Source organism: Fusarium venenatum, assembly GCF_020744135.1.
Source record: "Fusarium venenatum strain MPI-CAGE-CH-0201 chromosome Unknown EDB82scaffold_4, whole genome shotgun sequence".
NCBI lineage: Eukaryota > Fungi > Ascomycota > Sordariomycetes > Hypocreales > Nectriaceae > Fusarium > Fusarium venenatum.
The window spans coordinates 6,993,990-7,015,340 of record NW_027072132.1 but is presented as its reverse complement, the minus strand read 5'-3'; the positions used below and the strand labels follow the sequence as shown (position 1 = coordinate 7,015,340).

Sequence of the window (21,351 nt, the reverse complement as noted above, 5' to 3'; positions counted from 1 at the left end):
TGTCATCGTCAAGGAAAGATACATCCGCTCATTAGGGCAACCGCGCCTATTGAAACCCTGTAACTATGTCATGAACCTGTTCTCATTATTTTGAGGTAGTATTCTTGGAACTTGGACTTTACCACTGTCAGGGATCAACAAAACCTGTTCCGTGATCATTCTACCAGGATATTGCAGGCATATAAATACCACAATGAGCAACCCAGCACCGGCTCGGCGTGATACGCACAGTATTGGCCACTTGAAGGGCCCTATCATCATCACAATGTCGGCCCTCGCTTTTGCAGCACTTCTTGCCAGTATCGGAGGCACGTCTGGCAAGACAGTGAGATCTCCGACTCCTCCAATGGGTTGGAACTCCTACAACCACTACAACTGCTACCCTTCGGAGGATATTATCAAGATCAACGCCAAAGGATTAGTGGATCTGGGTTTTCTGGACCTGGGCTACAGCATTGTCACTGTCGACTGTGGATGGCCTTCGAGAGATCGAGATAGCGAGGGGAGACTTCAATGGAATGAAACTTTGTTTCCTTCCGGTCCAAAGGCTCTCGGCGAGTATATACATGACTTGGGACTGGAGTTTGGTCTCTATTCTGGGGCGGGATACCTCCAATGTGGCTCATACGATATCCCTGCCTCCCTCGGTACGTCTATTTTCTAATGCATCATCCAAAAGAAGCATGACTGATAGGAGACCAGGATATGAGGAGATTGACGCAAAGTCATTTGCTGAGTGGGGAGGCGACACCCTCAAGTAACAATACTCTCAGCCTAAGCTATGAAGCACCAAGCTAACACTGATAGATACGACAACTGCTACGCTACTTCCAAAACTGACATGGTCGACTCCGACTCTGCCGAAGCAAAGAGTCCTGACCGCTTCATCAAGATGGCCGCGGCCATCAACGAGACTGATCGTGACATCAAATACTTCCTATGCCAATGGGGTATTGGTGAAGATGTCCCACAATGGTACGTAGTAATCGCCACCTCCCGTATGCTCTCTCTGACGCTTTGGCAGGGCCACCCAGGTCGGAAATTCGTGGAGAATGAGCAACGACATCTTCAATGCATGGAGAGCAATCTGGCGCATCACAAATCAGGCAGTAGCTCATTCCAAGTATAACCGTCCTGGCGCGTTCGCAGACTTGGATATGCTCATGTAAGCTTCCAACCTGAACCTCTGGCCAGTTATCTAACAATAGTAGCATCGGTCTTGGTGCTCTCTCTTACGAAGAAGAGCGTTTCCACTTCGGTCTCTGGTCCATGATGAAATCCCCTCTCATTATCGGAGGCGTAATGGACGCCAAGCAAATCCCAGCCGAATCTCTCGAAGTTATGTCCAACAAAGAAGCCATCGCCATCAACCAAGATGCACTTGGTCAAGCAGCAGAGCTAGTCATTCGGTATACTGAAGAGGAGTGGGATGTCTGGTCCGGTAACCTCTCGTCAAGCCGCAAGGTTCTCGGCGTTGCGAACTGGAAGAACGAAACCCAAACTGTTGAAGTTGACCTAGCGCTTATTGGTGTCGAAGAGGCCAAGGCGCGAGATGTTTGGGCTCATAAGGATCTCACTATCTCTGGTACACAGAAGTTTGAACTGAAGCCTCACGAATTGCGACTCCTCGTACTGTCAGACATCAGTCAAGCTTCCAAGCCCAAGCCATCCGGGTATTACCCAGCGTCCAAAGCGTCACTGGACGGTTCAGCGTCACTTGCCGACTGTGGAGACAACGAGTGTCTTCCAGCCAACGAAAAGGTCAAATCCATCGGTGAAGGCGCCAAGGCAACTTTTAAATCTGTCAGCGCTCCCAAGGATGGCTCACTTTATGTCGCGGTGGACTATATCAATCACGAGTATCACCACACGATTGGTGATTGGGAAACGAACTCACGAAACATGTCAATCTCGGTCAATGGAGAGGATTCCAAGCGATGGGCGTTTCCCAACGCTGGTGGCGATTGGTTCGAGAGTGATCGCATGGTGATCCTTCTCGATGGGTTCAAGAAGGGTGATGATAACACTGTTACTTTCACGGCTTCCAGCTCCGGAGATTGGGCGCCTGATTTGGTCGGCTTTGAGGTGCTGGCATGAGTGTTGGCAATCCATCTAGTCAACATGTCTGAGCAAGATTCTGACTAAAGACATTGCAAGACGGGGAGTGACAATTGTATTAAGACATCCCAATTACATATCCCTAGAAAATGAGCATTCTAAACTTTGACAGTGAACTTGTACTGCTCTTGACCACTCAACTGTCTTTCCGTCCCCTTGAATACAAAAACACCACTAGTCTTCTTCGGTGCCTTGATACTCACCTCCATATTCTTCTTGTTACTGGTCAGTTTCCAAGTGACCTCGATCTTGCCCCCAAAAGCAGTCTGTACACGACCATGTGCGTAATACAAGCCCATAGACAAACCACTCTCTGGCCCAACAACCCAGTGCTTGTACCCATACCCATTGACACCCTGTGCAGGTCGAAGTCCTGCCGCCCACTCGGTAAGAACGTATGTAGCTGCGCCTCCCCATGGGTGGCCGAGAGAGGTGAATAGACCCAAACCAGGACTGCCGTCGTGAAGAACGTACTCCCAGCTTGCACCCGTGAATGTCTTGATGTCATCTACCATTGGGCCCCAGAGTGTATCGATAAGCTTGGATCCTTGCTTGTCGGAGCCATACTCGAAGAGCGCTGGAAGAAGGAAACCGTTGGTATTGGGGCTGATGCTAGCAGTGGGTGCATCTGGATCTGTTCTAGTGTTATCGAGATATCCTGGGCCAAGAGCAAGCTTATCGAGGGCTTTGAAAGAGCGCTTGGCTTGGGTTCGAGTAGCTACCCCGCTCGTGGTGCAGAATGAGATACCGGTGACGGAAAAGTCGGTTTCGTTTGCGGTAGAAAGTTTCCAAACACCAAGCTCGTCATTCCAAAGTGACTTGTGGATAGCTTGTGCAAGCTTATCACCAGATTCTTTCCACTTCTTGGCTGAGCTTTTCTTTCCAATCGCACTAGCGAGTTCTGCCATAGAATGGAGAGTCTGGACAGTCATGCAGGAGACGGCAGAGCCAGACTCGGCAGGGCCAGTAAATGCGCCGTTGAGATGTACCAACCCATCGGTCTTGTTAATAGTACTCACAGACCACTCAACCACACGCTCAAAGTATTTCCACTCCTGTTTGAGCAAGTCGAGATCATTGCTTGACTGCACATAGTAGTACAAGGATAAGAGGCCGAGGAGCTGATAATCTTCCAATCCATAGTTATCAGAGAAGACTGTGATATTTGGTTGGTAACCGAGCGGTGCACTCATACTGAATAGTCCGTCCTCATTTTGAGTCGGGATGAGGGACTCGAAAGTTCCTCTCTGAAGATCGTGGCGTGATGTGCTTACACCGATAATGCGGGAAGTGTGGAAATAGTCTCCAAGCCAGATAAGTCGATCGCGCTTTGGTCCATCGAGGCACGCCGCAAAGATGTTCTCTCTGACACCATACTCATCGAGAATATCATCAGAGGTCAGACTGCTCTCATAGACAAGCTCCCCCTTATCATCGTCGTGAACCTTCACATTGCGGTAATAGGCCATCTGATCCTGATACGCACCAAGACCGAAACGACCAGTGAGCGTAATGGGCTTCATCTGACCTCTGAACAGAACGCGATAAGAAGTAAGCGACATGTTGAAGACCTTGGTTCCGTCGATGGAAGCGCTGAGGTAACCGTTCTTGAGAGTAGTACGGACCTTGTACCACTGGTTCTCGTGGACGGGGAATGGGAGGTCAAATGTCTTCAGAAGGTACGTGGGTAAAGTAGTCTGGTTGACTTGACCCCAGCCAGAAGTGACTTGCAGGGTGTTGCGAGGGGAGAGTGTGTAGTTGTGGTTCTTGAAAGTAGATGCCTTGGGCAGGTCTCCCGTGATTTGAAGGCCGATTCCACCACCTTTTCCAATCTCCCAGGCCTGTTCATTGTCAGTATATGCTTGAATCAGTGCCAGACATGATGACTTACAACTCCATACCAGAGACCACCTCTCTGAATCTTAGTCTCAAACTCCAGAGTGTGGTTCCCAACAAGGGGTGATTTCTCACTCTGGATGGGTCTCAAAGACTCGATCAGAGCCCCATTCTTTGGATCAATACGCCAAGTAGATGGCTGACTGCCTTGCTCGAGACACGAAGATTGCGCACCTCGCACTCCAACTTTCCAAATTTCATTGAGTCGCTTGTCACTGCACTCAAAAAAACCAGGTTCCTCATCCGGGTCTTTATTAGGAAAACTGGCATGGAACCCAACGTTGGAGAAGTTGATACTCCCTTCAGTTAAAAGTCTTAGAGACTCCCATCTCTGTCCACCTTGAACGAGAAAGACATCGTAGCGTCCGGCCTTGGTGATGTTCAGAGTTTGGATGCGGAAATTGTTCCCTAGCTGGTTTCCATACAGCAACGGTCCGTCGCTGAAGGGTTCTTCCAAGCCTTGGTAGGCTTCGGTGTATTTGACCTCGATTTGGGCGGGACCACTGAGTGATTTGACGTCAAAGAATGGAACCCCACCTACTTCGTGGCCGTAGTCGATAACTGCGACGGTGTTCTTCTTCGAGTCTAGGGTGAAGCTAGTGAAGGGCTTGGTTTTGTACGTAGGTTGCGAGCCCAAAGCGAGGCCTTTGGGTAGGAAAGGCTTTTCGGTGCTGGTGTTCCTTGGTTAGCTCGATCATCCTTCATTTTAGTAAGTTGATCAGAGAGACTCACTGTGAATCGCAAAGACCTACTGATCCGAGCAGGACCACACCAAGAATGTTCAAACTCAACAACGAAGATAGACCCAACATGACGACCAAGGTTCTCCTGCTTCGTTGAGCTTGAAACTATTCACAACGAACGCATTGTGGTTTTATTTCATCGTCCCGGCAGTCAATAGGCTCGGTACGCTTCGGTTCGGTATCGATCGAGGGCAACAAGGCGTCGTTGAGTTACATGGTAGCTTGGCGCTATGCCTTCAGCACGAAGATCGATGGGTCTGAGAGATGGCTAGAGCTTAGTTGATGGAGACGATTGGGTAATTTCGGTTGTTGATAACCCGAATGATCGACGTACCCCAGATTGTGTCGCACCGGCCATTTAAAAGGCCCGATAGCACCCCACGTTCGGCATTCCTGGAACAAAAGTTAGCGAGAAGTTACCCTGGACACAATTGGTAACTGATCTATAGAAGCATAGTGTATTACTTTCTTACTGTATAGTATTTTACAAATAGAAAGAATCTCTGCGATAGATAAATTTTCCTAGCTAAGAATATCTAGGCGAGGTAAGTATAAAGCATGAAAGTGGAATTTTTGACGTGACGTAAAGTGTGAAATGCGTAGTCAAATACATAGCAAAAAAGTTGAGGGAAGGGTGAATGAGCCATGATGCCGGTTTTACCGTAACAACATGTCGGTGTGCTTCGAATAAAGCCCAGAGTACTATACAAATATATCCAATTTAATTAATTATAGTTTTTTAATCGATAACACATCATCGTTGAAGAATCTCTCACAAGCAAACAACAGGACATGAGGTTTGATTGACCCACAAAAAGGACAAAATTTGCAAAAAAGAATACTAGATCCCCGAAACCTGGATCGAACAAGTGACCTTTCGATGACATATAACAATTACAGTCGAACGCTCTTCCAGCTGAGCTATTCGGGGAGGATCTCCGAAACGGAGGAATAGTCATTGGTGAGATGTCAGGCAGCAATTTGTGTATATGATCGGCGGCGTGAACATAGCTGTCAAGATGCAGAGGCGCATTTACGCAGTGATCATCAGTAGAGGCAGTGTCCGTTCACATAATCCCATTCAATCCTCGATCTGAGTATCATATAACCCATACCGGAACAACAATGCGACAGTGATCGATCGCTCGTCGCGTGTGCGCATTGGCCATTCCATTCAGTGGCGCGCGATCGCGAGAAACCACAGGGGCCTCATAGTGTCCCTGCCACACTACCCAGATCCAGCTAGTTAAGAATAATTGTATTCGGAAGAGGTGTCAAAGGAAGACACAAGTAGAATGAGAATGCAATGCTAAAACGCTGTGGTAGCTGTCACAAACTTGATCCCAAAAATACAAAAAAAGATATTCGTAGCTAGCAGCTACTGGTTTCGATCCAGTGACCTCCGGGTTATGAGCCCGGCTGAGGAATTGTTAGTGCGAATTTTGGTACACAAGATTCGAGTAAACATACCGCGCTTCCACTGCGCCAAGCTGCTTTTTGGTGCTTTGTTGTTATTTTGCCACGCTATTTTACAGACTATATTCTGTACTGCCTGAGTTAGTATTCTCGCCCAGCAAGGAGCCTCTAACATTACTAACGAAATGCGCATTGTTAAGGTCACACAACACGATCAATTCTTCGGATCTATTTTCGCATCCGACAAATTAATTTGACAAACCGACACCATCGACTTTAGCCTTGGCATTAATTGATTCCCCTCTTGAAGCCGGTTCGTCGGCTTAAACGAGGGAAACCGAGTCATGTCCTTCTCGTGGAGTTCCAGGATTCGAGGTTTTTGCGGAGGAGCTGAACGATAAAAATCAGGGGATAATTAGTCTGATGGACCCTGACGCCCAATATTCGGAACATGTCCCCCCTTTCTAGTCCACGTGGAGATGGCGTCTGTCTTTTCCTCGCTCAACGGGCGCATCCATGCAGTGTTAGACACGGCTTGGCCGACGCTTCTATTGTTGACCTCGACGTCTGCTGATGGCGGCCCTTTTCCGCTGTTCTTGGGCTTATGGATCCGATGTCACAGCATAATAATGCCAAGCCAATTGTTGTAATATGATTGATCGCGTAGATGAGGTACACGACAAAGCACTTTCAGATATTGTGATCTAGACTTCGATTACTCGATCTTGGCATTTACAAACAGGACGTCCTGTCAGAAAGGAGAATTGTTTCTAGTCTTCTTGTGCTAGACAGGAACTTATTAAAATTGTTTAATTTGTAAGATGTCATTGGAAGAGAGGCTATGCTGAATAGATTCAAGACGTTGACTGGCGCTGACATGTCTAAACTATTTATTAATCTGTTCCATTTATGGTCTTTCGTCTCGTCTTGTTCCCCGAAGCTCCAACTCCACTCGCTTGAACGGTTTTTCACTTCCGCAAACGACCCCACATCACCAGAGTAGCAGTGATCGACTTGAGTCAGGGACTGGGTCACAAGGAACAGATCCTTGAAAGGCCGCATAAAGTCTTCCGGTTGGCACATCGGAACCAGTAGTACGGGGTAAGGACCACAGCTCTAGTTCTACTTTCAGCCTTAGTCAAGGACTAATGCCAAGGTCCAAGGTTCTGGTTGCGACACTAGCATAAACTCTATTGATATGTTAAAATGATGTGACAGACATTCGTTTACGTACGTTCCTGTCTGTAGCTCGGTATTTACAAAAATGAGCGACCCTCTTTGCTGCAGGCACAGAAAGCTATCAGGTAATAAAAGTGATCTAACAGAAACTGTATCCTTGCTTTGTCTCATATGCCATGTGAAATGTCAGACATGGACCTTGGAATGTTGACCTTTCGCTGTCTACTAAAGCCAGTGTTAATCGGAGAATCAAGATAGGAATAAGGCCGCTTCAGTGTCAAATACATACCAGTTGCTAATATTCCGGGGATGGAAGACGTCTTCCCGTCTGTGGCCTACTTCCTCATTCACGTTAGTGGACGCCCCGGCTAACGTGTTGCAACCATCACTCACCCAGCCTCAGCCCACCTTGGGTGTCAGAGCTAAAATCAGCTAACCAATGTTAGTCAATATCCCCCTCTAGACCCTGTAACGAAGGATCTAGGGAAACGCCATTCATCACCCAGTCCCCTCCCTACCCCAGCCGTCATGCGTTGCCGACCCGAAAAACTGGACATAAGATCAGCGTGGGTAATCGAAAGTCGATCTCCCTCTTGCTCCGTCCCCTCTCATTTGTCCTGTCACTTTCTTTTAATACCCTGAGTCGAATAATTTTAGCAGCGACCGCTGCATCTGTCGGGACTCGCCATGGACTACTTCGAGGTGTGCTGGTCCATATTCAGCACTATTTGCTTGGTGAACGTCGTCTTTGGTATCCTGGTCTGCGAAATCACCACATTCACTGTCTTGGCTGCTGTGCCTATCTTTTCGTCTGCTGCGGGCGCCATTGCCAACGGTCTTTGCTATTATGTGTACTACGAAAAGCACGCTGTTGTCAATGAAGTAGTGGCAGCTGTCTTCTCCGATTTCTTCTGGCTGGTAGGTCAATTGATCACTTGATAGCCGTTGTCGCGTATTGACTCTTTAAATAGCTGCAAGAAGCAAGTTTATTGCTATACAGCTACATCATCCTCCAACGAGTCCTTCGGCCTAATCAATGGCGAATTTTCTCCATCATCTTCTGGGGTTTGATGGTCTGCACCGCCATCACTCGTGTTTTCATCGCCATTTACCGAGCCAAATTTCTCATTGAAGGCGTGCACGAATTCGAGGTCATCATCAACTACCTGCACATCGGCTACTTTACCTTTATGGCCATTTCGGAATGCCTGAGCGCCTATTTCCTTGTCGTCATCTTCGCTTCTGCTACGTCATCGAGCATGAGCGCGGCACTTAAAGTCGGCCTTCTTCGTTATCTCACACGCAGTACTGAGATGCGCGTTGCTTTCCTAGCCTTGATCGGCGTCGTTCGAACTATTATTCATCCTTTCCAGACTCCAGGACAAAAGGCAGTCAATATTGCTAGTCAGCTTGATCGTTTCCTCTACGCCCTCTTTTGTCTCTACCCGATTGTCTTATAGTAAGCAAACCTGCTTTTCTGCCCTCAACATGCTAACAAAACTTTCAGCTTCGATACCCTGGCCTCCAAACTCCGATTCAACGAGGATAGATCGATATACACGCACAGCGATCAGCCAGGAAACCCTACACGTTATGGGATGAATACAACTCAGACTCAGACTCGATGTTACACCACAAAGTCTAACTACGCATCCAAGATGTATGGCGGCGACGTTGGGCAGGAAGGAAACAACTCACAAGAACAAATTGTTCCTCCAAATGGTTCAACCCGTTCAGAGATTTCCGAGGTTGAATTGCAGGATATGGATGTTGAGGGACTTGTCATTAGAAAGACAACCGAGGTCACCGTCACATAAGAACGAATGGCCTATACTGGACCTAGTGTCATTATAGATTTCCTAATAGATAATTATAAAGAAATTCATTGCCCCGGCGAGCCCAATCATGCCGGAATACCAAGTGCATCACTATGAAGCTATATCGTGGTATTTTCTAGACGGATATACAGCGAAAGTGTTTGTACCCGTTCCCGCGACTTCAGCGCTCTAAAATCTATATCCGCTGGCCTAATGTTAAAACTGCACCAGATACAACCCATATTCATATTTCATACCCAGACATGGGTTGCGGCTAATGCAGCTGCCCATTTTTACCTCGGGTTTAAGAAATGGGTTCCTGTAACGGCCCGTCTCCGAAACTCCGCGAAACCAACTCCGCAACACACTCCGCCTCCTACTCCATCCGTGCCTTGCGTGTATATAAACCACTTCCAGGACACCATATTGAAAATGTCAAAACGAATTCGCTATTTCATCGTCAGACATCATGGGAAAAATTGCTGTTGCTGGAGGCTCTTCAGGCTTGGGCCGGACCATGATCGAAGCCCTCAAGGCAGGGGAAACTTACGAATATATTGTGCTATCACGAAAGGCCACCAATGTAGAGTCTCGGGCAGTGGACTACTCGTCTGTGGATAGTCTAGCATCTCTGCTTGAGACTGAGAAGATCGACACTGTTATTTCTTGTCTTCCGATAGACGGTGATAACAGCGGGAAGGCTCAACTTAACCTCATTGAGGCGGCAAACCGATCGAAATATACCAAGCGATTCATACCCAGTGAATTTGGAGCGGTCTACACCGAAGAGTGAGTGTTGTGTTTCATTTTACAATTCTTTGTCATGCACATATACCAACAAGCGATTAGTGCTTTTACCTATATGCCCTCTTACCGTTGGAAATTTGAAGCCATCGACGTGCTTAAAAAAACAAACCTTGAGTTCACCCTCATCTCAATCGGCCAGTTTTTAGACTACTGGGCGGCCCCCCGAATCCCGACTTATATCGGCGCAGCAAACATCCAAATCGACCCGGAAAATAGAGTAGCTATTATCCCAGGCGATGGAAACAATCCCGTGGTTATCACGCATTCTACCGACGCGGCAAAATTTACTATCGCATTACTTGACCTCCCATCATGGAAACGAAGACACTCGGTTATCGGAAACCGCCTTACTCTCAATGAAGCTGTCAAGTTAGCCGAAGAAGTCATGGGTGTCAAGTTCAATGTCAAGTATTTTACGATTGAGGAAATGGAGAGGAGTGAATTTGAGCTTACTCCCAGTATGAAAAAGATCTTGCCCGAGGAGATGCACGAGGGCATGAAGGCTATATTAGCTAAGGCGGGTATTGGGATGGCCAAAGGAAATATTGATATCCAGGACAAAGAAGATTTGACAATTATGTTCCCGAGCCTTGAACCTCTTACAGTTAGGCAAGTTTGGGAAGCATGGAAGTAGAGTAGAGTATGATGGATAGATTATGACATGAGAAAGCTGAAACATGGAGTATAGACCATGATGTCTTATTGAGGGAAATTGACCGAGTTTAGTCTGGAGATCACGGGACTGCATTGAGTGACACAACCCCTGTTGAGCGTGAAGGACATCACGCGTACAGCCACGTGACCACCTCATACATACATGTGCATGTCTTTCCTGTCTGCAGTGCTTCAACTTGGATCTTGAATTAATTCCGATCATCGTCAATCTCACATATCAATAACCCCAACAAAAACTTCTACATAAAATCACAACACATCACAACTCAATATTTCATCTTTCAAGCCACGGGTGTTTGTAATTATAATTCTGTCAATCTATCTCTGCTATTACCGGTGGACGACCTATCTACATGATTTCATTTAGTTGCCAAATATGTGGTGTGGACATGGCTATTGCCCGCATCCGAAAGCCTGATGAGCCACCAAGCGCCGCATGGGAAATAGATGGGGCAAACTATATAGACTGGCGAAGACCTTGGGCGGACGATTTGAAGGACCAAGAATGTCAAGACTGTACCACAACAGATCGCACACCAGCCAATGCTCAGATCTTGCAGTGGGAGTCGCTACCCTGCTGGCCTGAAGATGATGATTCGGACGACCCAGACTGGATGCCCGCGGAACATTCGCAAAGCGATAACGAGTCCCTCGAATATGACTCGGAATGCGAGACGTCAGAGGCGGCATCAAGTGAAAACGGCTGCGACGGCATTGGTTATGACTCACTCAGCGAGGAGCATGATGGTGTCAAAGACTTGTATCCTATGTCCGAGCTTTGCGATCAGCCACGACCCGAGCGACTGCCAAATGGAACCTGGTACAACAACAAGATATACTACACCGGTAATCGCCAAGGTCCTATACTATGTGACTTTCCCGGCGAAGGCGAGCACAAGGTCCCACCGGAGCACATCGCTTCACCTTCGTGCCAGAGTCTTCGAGGCATTAATGGTCACAGGCTAAGCTTCAGACAGATGAAGAATTGTCGCAATGTGCGATTTTTGATGCCTAAGCCTCAGAATTTTAGGGGTTGGAGTTGATGAAAGGCTCATGGAAAAAGACAGTCTTTTCTCTCTTTCTGGAGAGTCGAATGGTTCCAACGTCATGGAGGACTATTACTCGGTTGGTTGGAAGTCGTTTTCTCCATCCCGGCATGGTTGTCGTGAATTGAGGTGTGACTGGGAAATGGTAAATGGAGGGTCTGATGTAAGTACTTTCCAAAACATACTAGGATTTGATCTGACATGAGGACAGGGTTCATACTCTTTACATCCCCTCCCTGTTCATTCATACTGTCTAGATATATACGCTAAAGCATCTTATCGCAGAATCGGTAGGGTTGATCTAGATGGGCTATGGCACTGGAGAGAGATTGAAAGTCGAGCACAAGCGGACAGAGAGGTTTTGAGGTTACATCACCCGGACCTATTCAGGGCCCGCGAGTGGTGGAACCTTCCATGGTACCATTATACTGGAGACGAATGGCTAGTCGCGAACCCGGTCGAGATTCCTGACATGCGTACGCTTTTGAAACCTTGCTTGGATGTGACATTTGCTCAAGAGACTTCGCAACGCCAAGCATCACGTCTTGACTCCATTCCTAAAGAACTTCTTTATCAGATTATCGACCTTCTCAGCCCTACAGATGTCAATTCTGTAGCGAAAACTTGTCACATAATGTATCACTTCACTCAGTCAAGGTTTAGAGAGATTGTCCGAAAAGACATGGCTTGGCTTTGGGAGATACTGGAGGGCAGCCAGTATCCCGAATCTCCAGATAGACCCGTCAACTGGGATCCTCTTTGTCCTTTGGGTATCCCACCAACCTCTTTCCCTGTTGGCCTTGAGAAGGAAGACGTGGAGGCTGAATTGTGGGAACAGATCATAGAAGAATATCCAGAAATGGAAGAAATCAGCAAGGCGGTCAAAACAGCCAACAGGAAGCGCCGGGATGAAATATTGGCACCTTACGAGGAAAAGTTGGAGTACATGTCGCAAGAATGGCTTGGCTTTCGTGCAGATGTAGAAACATGGATCTGTGGCACACAGAACAACACCATTGAGGTCGATTGGGGACGCACGTGGAGGCTCTTTTGTCCGGAGACAACCTTCCTTCCAGGGCTGCAGAACCGAGCCAGAATTTGGGAACGCTGTCAAAAGATCACGGGCTATATAGAAATGTCACGTATTGCTGGAGAGATCGACGAGACGTCACCAGACTTGTTGGTCAAACTGGCGGATCCTTCTCAACCGGGATGGAGCACGGATCCAGAAGTCGATGGATGGTGGTAACCACACGCATCCCAAGCATATCGTTACCTATATATCATGGTAGGTGGTTGGCAATAGAAGCTATGTGTTTCAATCACAGCTGAATTCATTGCATAGTCAGAAATGATAAATGTTGATCTCGGCGATTAGGATTACTCATTCATAATTATTCCCTCAACTGATATGTAAGCCTCTCTAATTTGTCTTGCAGCCTCCTAACAGACCAATGATCTTCCCCAAACACCTTAACCTTGCCATCTCTTGCCACTAAGTAGAGATTCCTCGCTTCACGACGACATCCCCAAATTTCAAGAATACCAGCCATACGCTTCGCTATCCAACAGTAAGGAAAACTGCTTTCATCCCAGATGCCTACTACTGTACATAGAAGTTGTCTAAAGATCTGGAACGCATTTGATAGATCTTTATTTGCAAGCTCAATCCTGGTTGCTGTACGTTCGGGCGTTTCGTCTTCAGGGCTGTAGTAAGCATCTGCTTTGCAGTCGTGAGATATGAGGAGCTGTGGACGGTCGGGGCTGGGTATGCAGGAGGATAATATCTCTCGACTACGCTCGTCAAGTAGATCTGCTTGGACGACGGCATTCCCTATATATCCTATTCCTAGTTCTGTCTTGTTATCAGATCAAGTATGAGGATAGTGATGACCGAGCTTACCCGTGTAAAGAAGTTTGTGATACCTCGCCCCTTCCTTATTCATTTCGCTTTCCCACTCTTTGCAATGACGGGTGAAACACTCGGGCTTGCTACCAATGTTAGTGAATAATATAGGATAACGATGAAAGTCGGATACCCACATCCTCAGAGCATTCAACCTGTCTATTAGCCTCTGTTCTTCTGGGGTTCCGTCTTCGCCCAAGCTGTAAACATTCGCCTCCTCGTTCTGGTTATTGAGTAGACTTGGTTCCCTTAGCGGCAGAACCTTCATGACCTCCACACATCTCTTTAATTCTCTTCCGACTTCGATCTTACCCAGATATGCTGTTGTGTCGACTTCCTTATCTTCTCTTTTCTTGTAATCGAACAACTTCACACCTTCAAGACCGTGATCCACATTGAAGCGGTAATATCGGACACTGTTGATTCCGAATTGCTCGGCCACATTCCGGAGAATTGTGACTGTTCCAGTTCAAAGCACAGGCCCGTCGTATGCAAGCAGATATAATGCGAGAATTCATGAGCACACTCGACAGCTGCAATGAACATCTCAAAGATTGCCATAGCTTGTGCTTGCGTATGGGCACACCGCAATGGACAGCAGACTCAAACTCTCGATTGACCATGTCATGGAACTTCTTCTTCACGTACCTCAGTAAAGCGGCCATTTTTACTACAGCTCGAGTTACTCGACGCGCAAGTCTTCTTAGGGCTCCATAGACAGCCAGTACGTCATTATATCCATGTCGTGGAATTGTTCTGACTCTCAATCAGCCGACCGATGCCACCCCATCTCCGATTCCAACACCTCAGTCGTCAACGCCGAAACTATCCCTCGCTCGCCGAGACTCCTTCCTGAGTAATGGCGGTTCGGAGAACTTTACAATAGAAGGAAGAGTGGGAAGAAGGGAGCGCGCAGAGCGACAAAGGCGGAAAGACACACAACAAAACCCTTTGCTCGTCACAACAACAGGAAATAAGCTGAGGAAGCCCAACACCCGGGCACCGTCGATTATCATGGGCTTCTCGGACAGTAGCAGCACCGTCAGTAGCTTTAGTGACAGGGCCTCCGTCACGGTTTCTCCGAGTCTGCCGCGAATAACCGAAGAAAAGACACCAGCTATGTCAATAGTAAGTTTATCTGTACATCTTTTTCTTGGGTGACAGCTGACACATCTCTCAGCTTAGTGTTCCAAGAATACTACCTCCGGAATACTCCAAGGATACCAGGGACGCCAAAACGTTAACCTCAACAACAAAAGATGATGCTCACTATAATTTCCCAATGACAACCTCTTCACCCCCATCTGTTCTGCCAGTGGAATCTGAACCACAAATGACTGAAGCAAGCTTTGGTGACAATCGTACTTACTTTAGTGGCAACGTTATCAATATCTACCCCGTCATGACCGGTCCAACACCAAATCAATTTGGATACATGCATCCAGCTCCATACGGACATCCTCCCTCTAATCACATGGTACCATCAGGTTGGCAAACCCCTATGCCAATGCCTCCTCCAACACCGATACAACGCCCAATGGTTCCCGTCCCTCATTTACCTCCATCACGGGTAGCTGCTTATAAGCCAAGCAGGTCTTCCCTACGTGAGTCGGCAGCCTTACACCTTTCACCATTTCCAGCGTTTTCAGTTGACTTGATTAAACCGTCAGCAAGATGTGCGCATGGGATCAGGCACTTCAAGGGACACTCAAGCTGTCAGTGGAGTTGTTGTAGCTCTAGAGGATGTGGGCAATCTTACTACTAATACAGGGGCAAGATACAAACACAAAGGCATTCTTTGTGAGTACAAAGCTACAAGTGTTGATAGACCTTATATAATGTAAAATGACAAACATGTTGGATGACTCTAAACCTTGTAGCCTGGTCGTGAGTCGACGTCCCATCCCTTAACAAGAGGTCTTTCAGTATCTGTAGCCGACATACCCCAGGTTCCCTTCCCAGCACTACCGCTAGTATGGGGCTTGAATGCCTCAAAATCGACAAAATCGTTCCTTTCAGTTCCCCAAGTAAGAATGCCACTACCCCAGTCACCCTCACATCCTAACCCGGTTCCAATGTTTGTTTGACCCATGTACTGCAACATACCAATCTCTTGATAGTTTGCCAGGTTCTTCTCGCTGATAGGGGCAAAAAGTCGAATGCCAAGTACACCGTAGAAAGAGAATACCTCGAGAATAGCATTTGAGGTATTGAGATCAAAGTCTGACCTTCTGGAACAGCGAATCCATTTCAAGTGGAAGTAGTGAGGGTCAGAAGCGAGTCTATCCTCTACGGGTGTTGATGTCTTCGTAGTCCAGCTGACAGTGTCTGTCAAGCGGAAGATGAAATGAGGTTTCTGTTTGTACTCGTGTAGCGAAACCTGAAGGATGGAAAGACTGTTGGGTGAAGCGCGGTCCTCAGAGGGAACGAGTGCGCTGAAGAATGGTTTTATGAGAGGAAAGCCTGATAGTGATTGTGGAACATGTTTCTTGGTGGTTTCAGTGATGCAATTTGAGGTGTAGTCGTTCACTCTGACGGTGAGATTGTCCGGGCTATCAAAAAGCGCGACGATCTGGTCTTTTCCAGTCTTTTGCAGATCGCCGACCTATCACATTAAGAGTAAGTAACGAATCCATTATATAGAGTAAATGCTGGGGAACTTACAAGAACAATTTGGGATGACTGAGGGGATAGTGAGATACTGGCCTGATGCTTCATGACAGTAGGTGCATCACCAGTGAGATTCATCACATCAAGTGACATCTTCGTAGTGTCAGAATCGCCCTTTTCGAATGATGCCAAGAGAACACAATCCGAATCGCCAGTCTTCAAGGTCTTAACAAAGTTATAAACTCCCTTGGTGTCCGTTGCCGTCGTGTTTGAATTGGGAGTACCGTCGTTTGCAACGAGACTAATTCCAACGGGATTGCCGATGTCAAACTTCAGGATTGCCAGATTAGTACCGGCTTGAGCTTTGAAGTTTCCTGTGAGGGCTCTGATAAAATTCGCGGACGAAGACACTTCCGTCACGGGAGAGTCTTTGAATAGCTTGGTTGCTTCAAAGGCCCAGGATTGATCAGGAGTAAATGTGGCCTGGTCTTTTCCTGAAGATGTCGATATATCCTTCACTCTCCAGCCAGAAAGTGTGAGTGTCTTTTTACCTGCATTTTGTTGCAGCATCAGACGGTAAACGACCAGACTGTCCTTGTCGTGCCATTTAACACACTGAAGTGGCTGGATAGTGCTCCTCTCTTCATAGCTGTCAAAGTTGATAATGCGGTTTCGCAGAGTAAAAGTATCTTTGTCTTCCACGTTTCCTTCTCGATCTTGGATGCCAACGAAAACCGGTCCCCAGAAGTTGACACATGTCTGGAAGCGGGATGGTCCAGGAGCGAGATCCTGAATCTGAATAAAACCTCCACTGGCGAGTCCATTAATGGGCCTTGCCAAAGGTGCCGAGCCCTTGGTGCGGAAGTCACTGTCACGTGCTTCATAGCATTCTTTGCTTGCATCAACTGAGTAAGGGATCCAGCTGGTTGACGTATTCTTGAGTGTGCTGGGTTTCCTGCTGAACACAGAATGGTCATTGACGTTAGAACGGATCGTCCAAGCTGTTTTGTCGTCTTCTGAGTTGACCTGCCACAGAGGAACAGGGTTGTGGATGTCATAGCCGCCCCATTCAGCCTTCCAGCCTGTTGACGGGCCCTTGCCAGCTGCTAGCATCGGGACAGGGATGTGCTTGACGGCATTAAAGTCTGACGGGGTCTTGGCGTTCTGATTGGTAAAAGCGTCTTGGTATAGTTCGTCCACTGATGCTTGGACGCAGTTCATGCTATGAATAAGTCAGTTCACATCATTATCGCCTTGGATAACAATTCATACATTCGAGCTCGGTTAACAATATCCCATGATTCCTTGAACTGCTTATCGCCTAATTCTGGTAAGCTAAGGTTCTTTGCCCAAGATCCACGTGTACATACCGTAGCAAAGCCACTGTTGGCCAAGTTGATTCTGGACAAGAAGCCCAGTATCCGAATCGTTGTCATGCATCTGACTTGGTCAGAACCACTTCATCGCCACGGATAGTAGACATACGTAGTTTGCCTGGAAATCCCAGATCGGGGTCTCCTTGCCGAGAATTGCAGAAGTAGCAGCGATGCTTTGCTCGTCATAGTCGTCGTTGTGAATCTGACGTCTTGGTGCTCTGATATGGCCGGAAGAAAAGGCATCTGTCAGATAATGAAGGCAAAAGGCTACGCAATTGTAAGAAAAATGACTCAGTAACGGCTTGGTCAGTCCACATACCTTCGTGCATATAAGCGTCTTGCAGACCATTTGCCTTGTCAGTATCCGATGTCTTGGCCCCTGCCTCTTTAGCGAGCCTCATAGCTTCCGAGTGGCCGACCTTGTAAGCCGTAAGCGCGTCGTCGCCCTGTCCTTATCAATATGAGTAGTCATCTTGCGCTCCTGGGAAAACTCACAAAGTGGTCAGCGTTGATGTAAGACAGCCAAGCGTAGAGGCTTGACTTGGGGTTGTTGAAACCAATGGTAGCCTCAATCCAAGCTTTGTTGGTCGGGATACCACAGCCATGGTCATGGTAGGCGTTCGCAATTGTATGAAGATCTCCCTTGTTCTCACCATCCTTTATCTCCTTCTCTGCTTCATCAGTACCCTTTTTTTCTTTGTCGATCAAGTCCCCGATACTGATGAGGTTTCGGTCAGTATCGTCCTTGAGACTCTGTACAGCGCTTCTGAAGCGGCTAACAGCGGCATTCCAGCCCTCAGGTGTGCTGAGACTAGGACTTTCAGCGAAGAAAGCGCCGCAGACAGGGGTTCTGTTGTCATCTGCATGGGTGCTGTAAAAGTCACCTGCCAGCGCTATAATGCGGCCGAACGTCAATTTCACTTCCTTTTTCTTCTTGAAGATACCCCAAGTCCCGTCGGAGGCTTTTACACTCCATGTTTCATGATCGGTTGCAGGAATCTCAACACCATGAATGTTTCGGAGTTTCACACCAAAAACAACGGATTCATGCTCGGCAGCTAGTAGACCCAGTTAGCTACAATTCTGGTTAGCATTGCCTCGACAGAGATCACCTTCAAAGAACCGATCGTCATCCAGACTGTTGTCTACTATGTCATCGTCTTGGAGGTTGTCAATAGGTTCATTCTCGGCAAGTCCTGTGGACTCTTTGGCCTCTTTGTAAGTGTAAGGCGGCTTGAAAAGTCCAGAGAGCTGCTCCTTCGTGAACGTTGAAATTTCGGATGAACTCATTGTCGCTATACACAAGTTTGAAGACAATTACATATAGAAAAACAAATGAGTCTGACAGAATGCCGGTGGTTTCGATACCGCAGCCTTAAGTAACTCCTTGAATCCTCCGTTTAGATTGATTGGGGGCGATATTTACCGTTAGTCAGCCCTAGATAGCGTAACACCTTTATCTGCATGTGAGGAGCTTGCTTGTTCTGGGCCTTATATCAATAACGGTGGCTAACTGAAACCTCACCGGTCAGAACAACCCCGCTCAGAGAGATTCTCAATTGACCAATCCATCCTGATTTTACAAGACACTTGGCGCGATAGATATGCGAGGAACTTGGTAGACCGCTCCAGATCTTTGATGCAAGTAAGATTTAACGTTCATTGGGCGAATACCTCCAATTCATTACTCCAGTGTCTCTCTTGTTAAGCAATGTATGGTATGAACTACGACGTGTCATAGACGTTAGCTTAGGTTTTTTCAGCTCAGCCCGGAGATAACCGTACGGCAGGTGATAGACTGGAGGTTAGCTCGCAAGGTATCTCAATATTCATACACAAAGAGCTGTCTGCTGATCATGTAATTGGATGCCCGGACCAAGAGTTCCTGGTATCCTGGTATCCCCAACAGTTTGTTGATTATCATGGGAGGACTAAGTATAATTTGCACTTAATCTACACTCCAAGCTACAACCTTGAACTTCATTATCTTTCACCAAAATCAACCTCGCACCATTAAATCCACGGACCTTATTGGGACTGCATCAAGAACGGGACAAGATGGAAGAGGCCAAAACCGAAGTCCGCCGTCTTGTTAGTGCCGAATATCCAGATGGCGTCACAGACGTTGAATTCTATCCCTCCGACTTCTCATCGGACGAGGATATCAGTGTCGCACCGGGTAGCTTTTACCTAACCATAGGTTTCGGCAATGTTGGAATTCCGAAGATGGCGAAGCGTCAATGGAACCCTCAACAAGGGTTTCACTACGTTTTGGAAGACCCCCCTGCCCCCGCAATGTCAGCTGAGGATACCACCTGGGACCAGGAACGACGTGAAAAAGAAAGCCAGAAGATCAAGGAGGGCGAAACAGGTGTTGAGAACGTCATTCTGGAACTGAAGAGCGATGTCAAGAACGAAAAACAACCAACGAATTATGTAAGTAATTTTTCCCACATGAGTTAAGAGGACTGCAGCTAATCACAATCTCACGACAGAGAGTCAACGTGCAATTTGGTTCTAGTCCCCAGAATCAAGTTTCACTACAGGTGGACAGTGGCTCAAGTATCCTTTGGGCACAGAGTCGCATCCAAGTTAGCCAAGATGTCCCACCTGGGCGATCAGTCGTGGATCTCACTATTGAAGAAGCTGCGAGATTTCAAGAGGGGTCCAAAGCATATGAGATTCTTTATGGCGGCGGGAAAAAAGTCGCATTTTCCTTGTTTGAAGCCACTGTTGGCATCGGAGGATTGAAGACACCCCAAGTTTTCGGAGCCGCTAAGATTGCAGCCCAGGAAAACCTCCTGCCTCTGGGGATTCTGGGGCTGGGCTTTTCTGCGGATAACTCACCTATTCCGTTCCATCGGACACTGGTGGTTCACTTGATGGAAAGCGGCATGATCAAAAGAGCGTCTTTTGCACTCATTGGGCCTCGTTCCGAACCTGCTGGGTCCATCAGGCTCAACGATCAGAGAACACGAGATCGAGGATGGCTTGTGATTGGGAGCCTACCGGATTCCTACCACAATGGTATAACTTGGTGTCCCGCACTTGCAGATAAGTATCGGGCTTGGGTGATTCGTCTCAACAAAGTGACCGTCAACGGCATAGTAGTTTGCGAGGATCAATTGGCCCTTGTCGATACAGGTAGCTCATATTTAACGACCACAGAAGACAACTGTCGCGAGATAGCCAAGGTCATCCAAGGCAAAGCCAACAACCGCATCGTGGCCTATCCCAATGGCAATCTCAGAGAGTTCTCATTCACCTTTGGCGATGCAGCTGGAGAGGCCACTTTCGGGCTCAACAAAGAGGACTTGTCGCTGGGTCCAGTGTCTGGGTCTGGGGATGGCTTCTTGAGGAGCCCAGTCACTTACATGAGTTTTGGCAACAAGAAGTACAATTGGGTTCTGGGTGGCATCTTCATAGACAACATGATCTCGATCTACGATTATACTGGAGAACCACGAGTTGGGTTTGCGTCGAGATCTGACGTGAACCCAGTTATTACAAAGATTTAACTTAGAAAGGGATGCCAACAGCGAGTAAATGATAGACGTTATTCTCGGCAGGACTTTAGCTTTCGAGTATACAAATCAAAGGTATAGGTGTTCGATCAAGATAGCATAATATAGCTTACCCATTCTTTTCTCTCTCTTATGACATCCCTATGTCTTCGCAATCGAATTTGTAATCTCAGGCAATATCAGGTAGTCATTTGAAAGACCAAGCTAAAATCAGCCACTAGATGGAACAAGTTCCCAG

The 21,351-nt window shown here is 47.3% G+C and overlaps 9 protein-coding genes and 2 non-coding genes across 11 annotated transcripts; 6 read left to right on the top strand and 5 right to left on the bottom strand.

Annotated features, from left to right (window-relative positions):
* Positions 1-265: 265 nt before the first annotated feature.
* On the top strand, positions 266-2,097 carry EDB82DRAFT_481452 (glycoside hydrolase superfamily; the record flags this gene model as incomplete). The annotated part of the gene is made up of 5 exons (XM_025725619.2): positions 266-647; positions 703-757; positions 808-975; positions 1,025-1,165; positions 1,212-2,097. 5 exons carry the CDS (start codon positions 266-268, stop codon positions 2,095-2,097), a joined length of 1,632 nt encoding a protein of 543 aa, XP_025594200.2.
* Positions 2,098-2,216: 119 nt separating this feature from the next.
* Positions 2,217-5,019, bottom strand: EDB82DRAFT_580652 (Six-hairpin glycosidase-like protein; the record flags this gene model as incomplete). The annotated part of the gene is made up of 3 exons (XM_025725618.2): positions 4,747-5,019; positions 4,010-4,685; positions 2,217-3,959 (listed from the first exon to the last, which is right to left on the bottom strand). The coding sequence occupies exons 1-3, from the start codon at positions 4,824-4,826 to the stop codon at positions 2,217-2,219; spliced, it is 2,499 nt and encodes an 832-aa protein (XP_025594199.2). The 5' UTR covers positions 4,827-5,019.
* A 584-nt stretch (positions 5,020-5,603) lies between these two features.
* EDB82DRAFT_t261 lies at positions 5,604-5,688 on the bottom strand. Its single transcript has one exon. It is a non-coding gene; the product is annotated as a tRNA-Tyr (tRNA).
* A 441-nt stretch (positions 5,689-6,129) lies between these two features.
* EDB82DRAFT_t260 lies at positions 6,130-6,252 on the bottom strand. The gene has a single exon. It is a non-coding gene; the product is annotated as a tRNA-Ser (tRNA).
* Positions 6,253-7,809: 1,557 nt separating this feature from the next.
* On the top strand, positions 7,810-9,253 carry EDB82DRAFT_518040 (uncharacterized protein). The gene is made up of 3 exons (XM_025725617.2): positions 7,810-8,270; positions 8,324-8,811; positions 8,860-9,253. The coding sequence occupies exons 1-3, from the start codon at positions 8,040-8,042 to the stop codon at positions 9,167-9,169; spliced, it is 1,029 nt and encodes a 342-aa protein (XP_025594198.1). The 5' UTR covers positions 7,810-8,039; the 3' UTR covers positions 9,170-9,253.
* Positions 9,254-9,564: 311 nt separating this feature from the next.
* On the top strand, positions 9,565-10,831 carry EDB82DRAFT_518039 (uncharacterized protein). The gene is made up of 2 exons (XM_025725616.2): positions 9,565-9,958; positions 10,019-10,831. Exons 1-2 carry the CDS (start codon positions 9,639-9,641, stop codon positions 10,608-10,610), a joined length of 912 nt encoding a protein of 303 aa, XP_025594197.2. The 5' UTR covers positions 9,565-9,638; the 3' UTR covers positions 10,611-10,831.
* Positions 10,832-11,040: 209 nt separating this feature from the next.
* EDB82DRAFT_481448 (uncharacterized protein) lies at positions 11,041-12,946 on the top strand (the record flags this gene model as incomplete). Its single annotated transcript, XM_065608162.1, has 3 exons — positions 11,041-11,497; positions 11,682-11,860; positions 11,909-12,946. 3 exons carry the CDS (start codon positions 11,041-11,043, stop codon positions 12,944-12,946), a joined length of 1,674 nt encoding a protein of 557 aa, XP_065463586.1.
* A 104-nt stretch (positions 12,947-13,050) lies between these two features.
* Positions 13,051-13,839, bottom strand: EDB82DRAFT_354377 (uncharacterized protein). The gene is made up of 3 exons (XM_065607540.1): positions 13,741-13,839; positions 13,601-13,685; positions 13,051-13,552 (listed from the first exon to the last, which is right to left on the bottom strand). The coding sequence occupies exons 2-3, from the start codon at positions 13,641-13,643 to the stop codon at positions 13,092-13,094; spliced, it is 504 nt and encodes a 167-aa protein (XP_065463585.1). The 5' UTR covers positions 13,644-13,685; positions 13,741-13,839; the 3' UTR covers positions 13,051-13,091.
* Positions 13,840-14,107: 268 nt separating this feature from the next.
* EDB82DRAFT_530842 (uncharacterized protein) lies at positions 14,108-15,211 on the top strand (the record flags this gene model as incomplete). The annotated part of the gene is made up of 5 exons (XM_065609225.1): positions 14,108-14,255; positions 14,311-14,327; positions 14,375-14,731; positions 14,784-15,143; positions 15,197-15,211. The coding sequence occupies 5 exons, from the start codon at positions 14,108-14,110 to the stop codon at positions 15,209-15,211; spliced, it is 897 nt and encodes a 298-aa protein (XP_065463584.1).
* A 162-nt stretch (positions 15,212-15,373) lies between these two features.
* Positions 15,374-19,138, bottom strand: EDB82DRAFT_580646 (uncharacterized protein). Its single transcript, XM_025725612.2, has 8 exons — positions 18,702-19,138; positions 18,085-18,647; positions 17,909-18,035; positions 17,699-17,856; positions 17,584-17,653; positions 17,486-17,534; positions 16,268-17,435; positions 15,374-16,208 (listed from the first exon to the last, which is right to left on the bottom strand). The coding sequence occupies exons 1-8, from the start codon at positions 18,877-18,879 to the stop codon at positions 15,471-15,473; spliced, it is 3,051 nt and encodes a 1,016-aa protein (XP_025594193.2). The 5' UTR covers positions 18,880-19,138; the 3' UTR covers positions 15,374-15,470.
* A 411-nt stretch (positions 19,139-19,549) lies between these two features.
* On the top strand, positions 19,550-21,250 carry EDB82DRAFT_354357 (aspartic peptidase domain-containing protein). The gene is made up of 2 exons (XM_065607539.1): positions 19,550-20,025; positions 20,085-21,250. The coding sequence occupies exons 1-2, from the start codon at positions 19,648-19,650 to the stop codon at positions 21,105-21,107; spliced, it is 1,401 nt and encodes a 466-aa protein (XP_065463583.1). The 5' UTR covers positions 19,550-19,647; the 3' UTR covers positions 21,108-21,250.
* The last annotated feature ends 101 nt before the right edge of the window (positions 21,251-21,351 follow it).

Excerpts from the sequence above, each read along its gene's own strand:
- EDB82DRAFT_518039 (XM_025725616.2), top strand. The coding sequence starts at position 9,639 with ATGGGAAAAATTGCTGTTGCTGGAGGCTCTTCAGGCTTGGGCCGGACC. Across the intron at positions 9,959-10,018 it reads GGAGCGGTCTACACCGAAGA|TGCTTTTACCTATATGCCCT; the intron begins GTGAGTGTTGTG and ends ACAAGCGATTAG.
- EDB82DRAFT_518040 (XM_025725617.2), top strand. The coding sequence starts at position 8,040 with ATGGACTACTTCGAGGTGTGCTGGTCCATATTCAGCACTATTTGCTTG. Across the intron at positions 8,271-8,323 it reads TCTCCGATTTCTTCTGGCTG|CTGCAAGAAGCAAGTTTATT; the intron begins GTAGGTCAATTG and ends CTCTTTAAATAG. Across the intron at positions 8,812-8,859 it reads CTCTACCCGATTGTCTTATA|CTTCGATACCCTGGCCTCCA; the intron begins GTAAGCAAACCT and ends CAAAACTTTCAG.
- EDB82DRAFT_580646 (XM_025725612.2), bottom strand. The coding sequence starts at position 18,879 with ATGAGTTCATCCGAAATTTCAACGTTCACGAAGGAGCAGCTCTCTGGA. Across the intron at positions 17,654-17,698 it reads GGGATTTCCAGGCAAACTAC|ATGCATGACAACGATTCGGA; the intron begins GTATGTCTACTA and ends TGACCAAGTCAG. Across the intron at positions 17,535-17,583 it reads CCAACAGTGGCTTTGCTACG|GCGATAAGCAGTTCAAGGAA; the intron begins GTATGTACACGT and ends TACCAGAATTAG.
- EDB82DRAFT_354377 (XM_065607540.1), bottom strand. The coding sequence starts at position 13,643 with ATGAATAAGGAAGGGGCGAGGTATCACAAACTTCTTTACACGG. Across the intron at positions 13,553-13,600 it reads TCACAAACTTCTTTACACGG|AACTAGGAATAGGATATATA; the intron begins GTAAGCTCGGTC and ends ATAACAAGACAG.
- EDB82DRAFT_354357 (XM_065607539.1), top strand. The coding sequence starts at position 19,648 with ATGGAAGAGGCCAAAACCGAAGTCCGCCGTCTTGTTAGTGCCGAATAT. Across the intron at positions 20,026-20,084 it reads AAAAACAACCAACGAATTAT|AGAGTCAACGTGCAATTTGG; the intron begins GTAAGTAATTTT and ends ATCTCACGACAG.